The sequence below is a fragment of the Scyliorhinus torazame genome, chromosome 8 (genome assembly GCF_047496885.1).
Source record: "Scyliorhinus torazame isolate Kashiwa2021f chromosome 8, sScyTor2.1, whole genome shotgun sequence".
Taxonomy (NCBI): Eukaryota; Metazoa; Chordata; class Chondrichthyes; order Carcharhiniformes; family Scyliorhinidae; genus Scyliorhinus; species Scyliorhinus torazame.
Genome location: NC_092714.1, coordinates 257,259,813 through 257,271,829, shown reverse-complemented (window position 1 = coordinate 257,271,829; position 12,017 = coordinate 257,259,813). Strand labels below are relative to the sequence as shown.

Here is a 12,017-nt window from a genome sequence, read left to right as displayed (position 1 = left end):
GGATATTTGTTCTCGGATGGACTTGGAAGCTGGAACAAATGGAGTACTTCAGCTGCATTAGACAAAGTCTAAAGAACCCCTATGCCTCAAATAAAAGCAAAATACTGCATATTCTGGAGATCTGAAATAAAAACAAAAAGTGCTGGAAAGGTAGTTCTGAAGAAGGGTTATTTGGGCTCGAAACATTAACTCTGTTTCTCTTTCGGGCAGCACGGTGGCGCAGTGGTTGGCACTGCAGTCTCACGGCGCCGAGGTCCCATGTTCGATCCCGGCTCTGGGTCATCACTGTCCGTGTGGAATTTGCACATTCTCCCCGTGTTTGCGTGGGTTTCGCCCCCACAATCCAAAGATGTGCAGGCTAGGTGGATTGGCCACGCTAAATTGCCCCATAATTGGAAAAAATGAATTGGGTACTCTAAATTTATTTTTTAAAACTGTTTCTCTTTCCACAGATGCTACCAAACCTGCTGAATTTTTCCAGCACTTTCCGTTTTTCTTCCATATTCCTCAAATACTACTTCATCCTTAAACAATGGGATGTTTAAACTACACCGGTGGCTGCGAAGTCCCCTTCTGCAGGTCTGTGTTTAACTAAATACTGGCCAGAGAATCGAATACTGTCCATAGTTAAAATTTCCATCGTTTTGTTTTAAACAAATTTAGAGTACCCAATTATTTTTTTTCCAATTAAGGGACAATTTAGCGTGGCCAATCCACCTAGCCCGCACATCTTTGGGTTGTGGGGGCAAAATCCACACAAACACGGGGAGGATGTGCAAACTCCACGCGGACAGTGACCCAGAGCTGGGATTGATCAGGGGACCTCGGCACCGTGAGGCAGCAGTGCTAACCACTGTGCCACGTGTCGCCCTAAATGTCCATCTTTACATGTTAAGTTGCATCCATCTTAATATGAGTTTGTGGCCACTTCTACAAAATATAATCTTACAGTCCATAATATCCAATATCTTCAAGCTTGTACTGTGTTTGAAAAATGTTATCTGCAAAGCTGGCATTTATTACCCATAGCCAATTGCCTTTAAATTAAAGATGTTGGTTAGTCTTCTTGGGGAGTTCCAGGAATTTGACCCAGCGACTATACGGCGAATATATGTTCAAGGCGGGTGAGTCGTAATAATGTTCCCATGCATCTGCAGACCTTATCCTTCTGGATCAAGACGATCACAGGTTTGGGAGTTGCTTTGATTAAATATTGCCTCGTTTCTGCTTTATAGCTCACGTATCGCTTAATAGCTAAAACCATAGCCGTGTGGTCAAATCTGTTCTATATGATTCAGCTACTAGTTAACCTCATTAACCCTTTAGGGGAGCTGGCTCCTTATAGTAACCTGCACTGAATGCACTGCAATGTAAACAGCAGGTGAAGCAGGAGATGCACATAGTTGGTTTGTGTTTTATAATATCTGGCAAAGGCAGTGCGGTATAACAAATTCAGTTGCTCAAAGAAACCAGAGTCTGCAAAGCCTATTGATTTTTCAGTCGTGAAGGCTGGTAGGGGAAAGGTTGCTGACAGTAATGTTAGTTGCCAGGCAACCTTGTGGTATTTGCTCGCACTAGATCTCCATTGACTGACAAATGGAGCCAGTGGCAAAAGCCTATGTTGCCTTAAAGAGGGAAGCATCTCTTTGGGTTACTATCATTATTGACAGAATATTTTCCCATTTATGTCATTATAAGCCTCAATCCAAAGACCCCTTCTTGGTAACTCCACTCATTAACTTGCTTTTGGGTTAAAGCAGTGAGTGACTGTCTTGTATCCTGCATATAATTAATATAGAAACCCACAAATGTTGCATCACTTTCTTTGATAAAATTAATGGCTTGTGTAATTGTTCTGAGTGTCTCGAATTGATCTAACAAATGTTTGCATTGAATTTTTAAAAATAAATGCTGCATCAATATCCTGTACTGTTGTGATCACCTTCCGCCTCATTTTCTCTCCCCCCCCCCCCCCCCCCCCCCCCAATCCTGTGGGCGCTGACTCAGACACAGGTGCTGCCAGGTCTCTGGTACCTCAAGCAAGTGGCCATTTGTTTTGTGTGAATCGAGATAGTGAGCATTGGTAATCGGTTTGAAAGTGGGGTCTTCATGGCTGAGCTCCAACTTGCTCTGCCTCGTATATGCGCCCACGAGTACTACTGGCAGTAAGTTGTTAGGCAGCAGTCAGGAGTGACAGGGTTTTACTGATTAGTTGTGGCCATGCCCAACAACCCCGCATCCCCACACAACTTTGCCTGCGACACTCGGTTTCTGCTGCCTTAACCAATTTCAGCCAGGATGGCAATAGAGAATTGCAGTCAGTTTCAACTCCTCTTGGGAGCAACTCAAAGACTTCCTACGAAAGGAGACAAGGACATATCCACAGCAGACATTACTGGAAAAGTTACTGGATGCAAGAATCCTAGATAAAGGGAACTGTAGCAACATGTATGACCGACTGGTAGAAAAGGCCGACACCGTGCTGGATGCAACAAGAAAGAAATGGGAGGAGGACCTGGGGATTAAATAGGGTGGGGACTCTGGAGCGAAGCACTGCATAGTGTCAACTCCACCTCCACGTGTGCAAGGCTCAGCCTGACGCAACTAAAAGTAGTACATAGAGCCCACTTAACAAGAACTCGTATGAGTAGGTTGTTCCCGGAGGTGGAGGATAGATGTGAACTGTGCCAAGGAGGCCCGGCCAACCACGCCCACATGTTCTGGTCTTGCCCCAGACTTGCAGGGTACTGAACAGTCTTCTTTGGGGCAATGTCGAAAGTGGTGGGGATGAGGGTGGAGTCATGCCCGAAAGTGGCAGTCTTCGGGGTATCAGACCAGCCAGATCTATTCCTGGGGAGGAGGGCGGACGCCCTTGCCTTTGCCTCCCTGATTGCCCGCCGCAGAATCCTGTTCGGCTGGCGGTCAGCAGCACCACCCAAAGCTGCAGACTGGCTGTCCAACCTCTCGGAATCTCTCCAAATGGAGAAAATCAAATTCGCCATCCGAGGGTCAGACGACGGCTTCCACAGAATGTGGGAGTCATTCACCCAATTGTTCCGGGACCTGTTTGTGGCCAACGAACAAGCAGAAGAATAGCCAGGTAGCCAAGAATCCAGGGAAAGTAGCCGAGGCGGTGGGTGTGGTTGGGGGGGGGTGGGGTAGCAGCTAAACCTAAGAGAAACAAAAGGCAAGGGGAGGGGGGAAGAGGGAGGAGACAGGAAACAATGGAGGGGAACCAGTGAGGTGGGGGGGAGGCAAGGGAATGATAGCCGGAAGGAGGGCAGCGGAAACAATAACAAACTTGGCATCTACAGGAGCAGAGAACAGCTGAAGCGGAGGTGATCGCGAGACGACAACGGCAGTGAAAACCGTCTGGGAGAAGCAAGCGGCAACACCAATACCAGATCCATTTGTGTATTGCCCTCTGTTATTGTTCTGTATTTGTTTCCCCGGCGCCCAAATGTATATGTATACCCCCCCCCCCCCCCCAGTTTCCCACCCCCCCACAAACAGATACCTACTTATGTGCTAAAAACAATACTGCCAATTGTACAGAGCTGCTGTTGTTGAGCTAGCACATAATACCCTACTTTTATTTTGGGTGTTTGTTTTGTTTTTTGTGCGTGTTCCCTTCTCCTATGTATATACGTATTCTATTTTGTGTACATAACGGTAACTATACTTTATTCAAAAACCCAATAATAAACATTTATTAAAAAAAAACTCCTCTTGGGCGAGGGAGTGGAAAAACCTCATTGAATATCCAGTTCCTAATTCCCGGCTTGGGTCACTGTCTGTGCAGAGTCTACATGGGTTTTCTCTGGCTGCTCCGGTTTCCTCCCACAAGTCCCATAACAGGTGTTTGTTAGGTGAATTGGACATTCTGAATTCTCCCTCAGTGTACCCGACCAGAGTGTGGCGACGAGGGGATTTTCACAGTAACTTCATTGCAGTGTTAATCATAGAATATACAGTACAGAAGGTGGCCATTTGGCCCATCAAGTCTGCACCAGCCCTTGGAAAGAGCACCCCACTTAAGCCCACGCCTCCACCCTATCCCCGTAACCCCACCCCACATTTTTTGGACGCTAAGGTCAATTTAGCACGGCCAATCCACCTAACCTGCACATCTTTGGACTCTGGGAGGAAACCCACGCAGACATGGGGAGAACGTGCAGATTCCGCACAGACAGTGACCCAAGCCGGGAATCGAACCGGGGACCCTGAAGCTGTGAAGCAACTGTGCTAACCACTGTGCTGCCATGCTGTCCTGTGCTGTTAATGTAAGCTTACTTGTGACAATAAAGATTATTATTGAAACTTAAAGTCTGGGTTTAGATGTGTAGATAGCAGCTTCAGAGCGAGAAACAACGCCGATAGAGGCGGACCCGATGAGTTACAATGGGGGGAGTGGGCAGGGAAGGGAGCTGTTGAGGGCAGAGCTCAGCATAAACAGAGTGAGAAAAGAAAGAGTCACCTCGCAGGAAAACCGTAAGTTTTTTGGTTGGTAAGTATCTGCTCATTTGAATGATCGATTCTAAGTTGCTTTCAGATTAAAGGTAAATAGGAGAAATATTTTACAAATTAAAAATCTGAAGATCAGTCGTAATTCTTTTTAAAAATCAGCTGTAAAATGAATGAAATAAAATAGAGATGCAGGTTCAGACAAGGTGTTATACCTGCACGGTATGGGAGCTGGTGGACCCCATTGAGGTTCCTGATGACCACATCTGTAGCAAGTGTTGGTTACTCCAAGAACTCCGGCTCAGAGTTGATGAGCTGGAGTCTGAGCTTCGGACACTGCAACACATCAGGGAGGGGGAGAGTTATCTGAAAGCTGTGTTTCAGGAGACAGTCACCCCCGTTAGATTAACTACCTTGAATCGGGCCAATGGTCCGGGACAGGAGGGTATGACTCTGTGTGAGGTAGGTAGAGGGATCCAGGCAATAGGGTTGTAGGATCCTCAGCCCTCGTCCAACAAATTTGAGATTCTTTCTCCCTGTGGCCCATTGTTTTCTTGACGAATTCTGCATCGTCCCAGTTCGGGGCATATATATTTAGCAAGACTACTGGGGTCCCTTCCAGGGTCCCGCTGACCATAACCCATAACAAATATATATGGCCACCCCCCGTTGCCCTAGTGCCGAAACATGCATGAAATGTTTGTCCCACCCAGCCCTTCCTTACCCGCTGTCGGCCCCTGTCTCTTAGGTGTGGCTCCTGTAGGAAGGTTACATCCACTCTCAGACTCTTGAGATGGGCAAGGATTCTGGACTTTTTCACTGGCCCGTTGAGGCCCTTCACGTTCCATGTTACTATCAGGATGTGGCACCCCTCCCGCCTCCTCCTCCTCCTCTTCCTCCTTTGAGGGTCAGCCATACTCACACTGTGGGCCTGACCCAATTCGCCCTGACCTGCCTTTGCTCAAGGACTATTCAGGAGCGCCGACCTGTTATAAGCAGCACACTACGATCCCCCTTCCCCTACACCCCCTCTGCTTCTCCCCTGTGCACCCCCTACCCCTGTGCCCCCCCCTCCTATTCCCACACTCCCCCCTCAGCTTTGCCCCCTTCCCCACCCCCTCCGTTTCCTCCCCTTTGTTTCCCCTGCAATTCTGTTTTTCCTCCCTCCTATCAGGCGCTCCCTCCCTCCCGGGAGGTGCTCTGCAGCCTCCACCTTCGGTGTACCTCCATACACCAGCCTGTTTGTTAGCATAGCAGCTCTTCTGACAGTTGGATTCCCCAATTTAACCCAGGCAACCCCCACCCCGCCACACCTCTCTGTATGGTTGCCCCTGCCCCTCTCAGATTCTTACACCCACGTTCTGGCCATTGCCCTCTATTGTTGGTTGCCCAGGCCATTTATCTGGACAAACTTGTTGGCCTCCAACGGGGCATCAAAATAGTGTTCATTGCCCTTGATACGTGACCCACACTTTGGCAGGGTAAAGCATGCCAAACCTCACCCCACTTTTGTACAGGCGAATTTGGTTGAATTCTGCCCGGCTCTTGGGCAGATCGGCACCAATGTCCTGGTACAAACGGATGGAATGTCCTTCCCACTTACAGCCTTTTGCGCTCTTTGCCCACCTCAGGATCTGCTCCTTATCCTGGTACCATGGAGCCTCACGATTATCGCCTACGGTGGTTCCCCAGCCCTGAGTTGCTGCCGAAGCGGCCTGTGGGCACCTCCAGGGGTTTGGCGAAGCCTTCCTTACCGACCAGCTTCCCGAGCATCTCTGCAATTTACTCCATGGGGTTTCTCCCCTCCGTTCCCTCCAGCAGCCCCACGATCCTCGGGTTTTGCCAACGTGATCGGTTTTCTTGGTCGTCAACTTTGTCCTTCAACCACTTCTGGCTCTTGACCAGCCTCGCCACCTCGGCCTCGAGTGCCGCAATCCGGTCCCCTTGGCCCGCGGCGGCTTTTTCGAGGTCCCGTGTCGTCGTCTCCTGGGCCTCCAGCCTCCGCTCCATATTGTCCGTTGCCTCCCTCATGGGGGCCGTCGCTGCCTGCACTGCTGCTTCGACAGCCGTCATCAGGTCTTTTTCATCTTCCCCCTTATATTTCTGGAACTCGGAGATGATGAAGCCCATCATTCTGTCCATCAGCGCCTGGATCAACCCTCGCCAGTTCTGTGCCTCCACGCGTGTTTCCCTCTTCCGAGGCTGAGGTTTCCCTCCCCTCGTCTCTACTGGCTTTTCAGCTGGGCGACTGATTTACCCTTGCGGTCGGTGGGAGGTTGATTTGGGGGGGATTTCCTGTGCTTCTGGTGCACATTTGTTGGAGTTAAAAGGCCTTAGTTGATATTCTTCGACGAGAAACCGCTCAGCTCATGGCCACCATTGGAAGTCGATAGACAGATTTTTAATTAGGACAGGGTTAAAGGGTTATGGTGAACGGGCCGGAAAGTGGAGTTGAGGCCGAGATTAGATCAGCCTTGATCATATTGAATGGCGGAGTGGGCTCGAGGGGTTGAAATTGCCGACTCCTGCTCCTAGTTCGTATGTTCTTATGATAGGGACTTGGGCAAGGTGACAGGTGGGTGCTCAACACCCAACAAGCATCATCCCATCACAAGTGACGAAAATAAAAGCGAGAGAAATAAATTAATGCAGCAAGTCACCTTTCACTGAAAATAATTTTGAAGATCTAAAAGTTTGTAAAAATCAGTTTCAATGTACAATTTATAAAAGCAAATGGCAGCTGCTCTAATCATGATGAGAAAGAAGTGTTTTAGTTGCTAAAACTCCTAGTTTTCATTACCAGGGCATACTTGTTTATTTTTAATCACATTTTCTTCAGATATAGATCACCAGGACAAGCATCTCGGTGGCAAAATGTCAGCAATGGATGTATATCCTAAAGGCAATGTGGCTTTAATTCCCCCAGTACACTATTTTTTTTCCTTTTCTATTTATAAATTTAAAGTACCCAATTTTTTTTCCAATTACGGGGCAATTTAGCGAGGCCAATCCACCTACCCTGCATTTCTTCGGGCTGTGGGGGTGAGACCCACGCAGACACGGGTAGAATGTGCAAACTCCACACGGACAGTGACCCGGGGCCGGGAGCGAACCCGGGTCCTCGGCGCCCGTGAGGCAGCAGTGCTAACCACTGCGCCACCGTGCCGCCCCAGTGCACTATTTTTAACGCATTTGTAACACTTCGAATTAATGTTAATGCAGTTGTTGGCCTGTTTATCTTGAATGCTTTAATAACCCAGGCAGGAATTAATGTAGCTGCTTTAATAGCTAGTGCAAAAATAGAACACCGAGGGAAGTAAAGATATTGGTGTTTGGTTAGTTAAAAAAAAATGACAGAAGAGGAAATGATGAGTGGTGCAGACTGAGTAGGAGAAAGCGAAATAGCCACAATTTTATAACTGTTTCAGTTATCTTTTAACATGGTAGATATAGAGTGTTGCAGAGTAAAACCAGTAAATGCATTGAGATTCCTTTTCAGTCATATTTTCGTTCTGCAGGATGAAGTGGAGATGGTGGTTTCCATGGTGATAGAACAGGCCCGTGCTCTTTCACGCAGCGGGATGAAGAAGCACCTCCGTGTTCTCCCTATGTATGCAGGGCTGCCTCCTGGCGAACAGATGAAAGTCTTTGAGAGAATGTCCCCTAACTGCAGGAAGGTGAGATTGCACACACACACACCTCCTGTTAGAAGTGGCGTCCAGCTCCCAGTCACTTCCTTTATATTTACTGGGCCACAATCTATCCTGCGGTGACTGACTTCAATCAGGGTGGGAGTGGACACATTGCCGTCGGCCCCTGAGCTAGCGAGGGCAAAGTCAGCCAAAATATCACTTCCTAGTCACCATATAAGACGGTTGGGGTCAGGAGGGGACAGAATCAGCTTGGCAGCGATGCTTTCCATAATCAAATCACCTGCCTACACTCATTGACCAGGGTAGTTAACATATGAAGAATTGCTGAAGTACTAAAAGATACCCAGTGACCTTTGCACCATACTCTGTCAAAGAGCCAACACCTTTAAAGAAAGAAAGAAATGACACTTATATTTCACTTATATTTAACGTTTTATGTCCTCAAATGTTTTAGTGCCAAATAATTATTTCCTAACTTGTTTTTGTAGGGGACAAAAGGAAGATTTGATAGGCGTGTGCAAGATTATGACAGTTTGTGTAAGGTAGACAAAGAAAAGCAGTTCCCAGTTGCTGATGATACAGGGCAAGGGGGGGGGGGGGGGAGTGGGGGGCACAGGTTTATGGCTTTGGGCAAAGGATGCAAGAAAAATGTGAGGAAGAAATGTTTTACACCGCGACCACTAATGGCCTGGAGCATCCTGTCCAGAGGACGGTGGAAGTGGAGATGAGCAATGCTTTCATAAGGAAATTGGATGGGCACTTGAGGGAAATAAACTTGCAGTGCTTCGAGGATAGAATGGAGGGAGTGGGACTGACTGGATCGTTCAACCGACAGCTGGCATGGACCTGACGGGCCGAATGGCCTCCTTTGACCTGTTTTGACACTGTGAAATGTGGAAGCCAATTTCCACACAGCAATGTCCCACAAAGAGCCAGCAAGGTGATCTACTTTGGTACTGCTGGTTGAGCGCTAACCATTGGGCAACATTTGAGAACTCTCCTGCTCTCTTTGAAAAGTGCTCGGGGACCTCTCATGAACAGGCAGATAGGAACTCCGTTTATAATAATAATCTTTATTATTGTCACAAGTAGGCTTACATTAACACTGCAATGAAGTTACTGTGAAAAGCCCCGAGTCGCCACATTCCGGCGTCTGTTCGGGTCCACTGAGGGAGAATTCAGAATGTCCAAATTACCTAACATGCACGCCTTTTGGGACTTGTGGTGTGGGAGGAAACCGGAGCACCCGGAGGAAACCCACGTTGACACGGGGAGAACGTGCAAACTCTGCACAGACAGTGACCCAAGCCGGGAATCGAACCTGGGACCCTGGAACTGTGAAGCAACAGTGCTAACCACTATGCTATCGTGCAGTTTCAACATCTCCTCAGAAAAACACTTCCTTGCAATACTCCCACAGGGCTGCATTCAATTGTCAGGCTGTGTGCTCGAGTCCTGAAGTGGGGCTTGAATCCTGAAGTTGAGAGTACTGTGTTACCTGCACTGGCTCATTTGCATGGTTAACAGGCAGATCAGGTGGCTGTCGGAATTATTTAAAATGGATATCCTTTGCAGACATTACCGCACCTGTACAGAGTCGGCACTTGGGAGACCAGCAGAATAGGAAGTTGAGAGGAAGAATTAATGGATAACACCACAAGCTACAAAGAAAAGTTTTAATTTTATTATTATTTCGGGGGCAGCACGGTGGCGCAGTGGGTTAGCCCTGCTGCCTCACAGCGCCGAGGTCCCAGGTTCGATCCCGGCTCTGGGTCACTGTCCGTGTGGAGTTTGCACATTCTCCCCGTGTTTGCGTGGGTTTCACCCCCACAACCCAAAGATGTGCAGGCTAGGTGGATTGGCCACGCTAAATTGCCCCTTAATTAGAAAATAATGAATTGGGTACTCTAAAAAAAATTTTTTTAATTATTATTATTTCCTGTATGCCACTAGCCAAGTGATTTGTTCCAAAGTTCAATATACACTCTCTGTGGAAAGTGTTTTGTTTTGTAGTACATCACTGTGTCAGCATGTGGCGCTGTCCCCTTGCATCTTTTAAACCAGGGACAATGAGAGCAGAGAAACCTGATCATGCAGTGGAAAAAGAGGCTGTTCAGCCTGACATGCCTGTGCTGGCTCTTTGAAAGTGCTAATCCCCTAGCTCTTACTCCATAGTCGTGCAAATATTTTCCTTTTTTTGTATCCAATTCCTGCTTTGAAAGTTACAATTGAATCTGCCTCCACCACCCATTCAAGTAGGCATATTTCAGATCGTAACAACTAGCTGCGTAAAGACAATTCTCTTCCTCAACTCCTCTCTCTGATTCTTTTGGCAATTCGTTTCAATCTGTGCCCTCTGGGTACTGATCTTCCTGCCACTGACTAGCTTCTCTAGTTGCTCCACATAAACTGAAGTTCCTCAGCCCTGGTATAATCCTAGCAAATCTCCTCTGCATCTGCTCCAGAACCTTGACATCCTTTCCAAATTGTGGTTACCAGATTTGGATGCAATACTGCAGTGAGTTATAAAGATTTAGCATCGCTTCCTTGTTTTTGTACTTGACGCCTCTATAAAGACACAACACCGGTTGCATATTTCCTCCTTTCTCTTCGCAGATAGTGGTGGCCACCAACATTGCCGAAACCTCAATCACAATTAATGGAATTGTTTTCGTCATTGACTGTGGCTTTGTGAAACTGAGAGCCTACAATCCCAGAACAGGTATTGAGTCTCTCGTGGTCACCCCAGTCTCCCAGGCTTCTGCAGCTCAGCGAGCGGGGCGGGCTGGTCGAAACCGCTCAGGAAAGTGCTTCAGGCTGTGTACAGGTAAGAAAGTATCTGTCGGTAGCGTTAACTTAAAGCAATCCTGAGGCTCGCTGGATTAGACGCGAAACCGAGCCTGTCGGGGCCAGGCGAAACAACAGGCAGCATTTATATAGAGCCTTCAATATAGTAAACCTTCCAAGGTGCTTCACAGGACCTTAATCAGGTCGGACTTGACGTCAAGCCCCGTAAAGAGATATTACAACACGTGACCAAAACTTTGATCAAAAACGTAGGTTTTAAGAAACTTCTTCGATGGTCTCACTATTGGAGGGGAGACAATGTGTTACGGGTGAGAATCTGACTTGGCTAGACTTTGATGGTAGAATATCCCACCAACGTTCATGCCTGTAGCAAGTTTGTCCATTTATTATTTTAATATAACTTTAGACTACTCAATTTGTTTTCCAATTAAGGGGCAATTTAGCATGGCCAATTCACCTATCCTGCACATCTTTTTGGGTTGGGGTACGGGCAGCACGGTAGCACAGTGGTTAGCACTGTTGCTTCACAGCTCCAAGGTCACAGGTTCGATTCCCAGCTTGGGTCACTGTCTGTGCAGAGTCTGCACGTTCTCCCCGTGTGTGCGTGGGTTTCCTCCGGGTGCTCCGGTTTCCTCCCGCAGTCCAATGACGTGCATGTTAGGTGGATTGGCCATGCTAAATTACCCTTAGCGCCCAAAACAGGTTAGGTGGCCTTACGGGAATAGGGTGGAGAAGTGGGCTTAAGTCAGGTGCTCTTTCCAAGGGCCGGTGCAGATTCGATGGGCCGAATGGCCTCCTGCGCTGTACATTCGATGATTCTATGAATGTGCAAACTCCACACGGACAGTGACCCGGGGCCGGGATTGATCTCGGGTCCTCGGCGCTGTGAGGCAGCAGTGCTAACCACTGGCCCACCATGCTTCCCCCAAGTCTGTCCATTTAAAACAGGCAAGAACTGGTGCCTGTGGAATTCTACCTGAGCACGAGTTCACCCTATAATCACAAAGAAATGACAAGTTGGATTGTGGAGTTTGGCTGTGATGGGGTTCTTCATCCTCAATTGGCTATAATTGACTTTATTTCCTGCAGTGA

The 12,017-nt window shown here is 47.9% G+C and overlaps 1 protein-coding gene across 1 annotated transcript in view; it reads left to right on the top strand.

The window, feature by feature from the left end:
• Window positions 1–12,017, top strand: part of dhx35 (DEAH-box helicase 35) — a 100,378-nt gene that overhangs the window by 53,212 nt on the left and 35,149 nt on the right. The window contains exons 11-12 of the mRNA XM_072515151.1: window positions 7,983–8,141; window positions 10,734–10,944. Of these exons, the coding sequence (XP_072371252.1) occupies window positions 7,983–8,141; window positions 10,734–10,944 (370 nt within the window). The remainder of the gene's footprint in view (window positions 1–7,982; window positions 8,142–10,733; window positions 10,945–12,017) is intronic.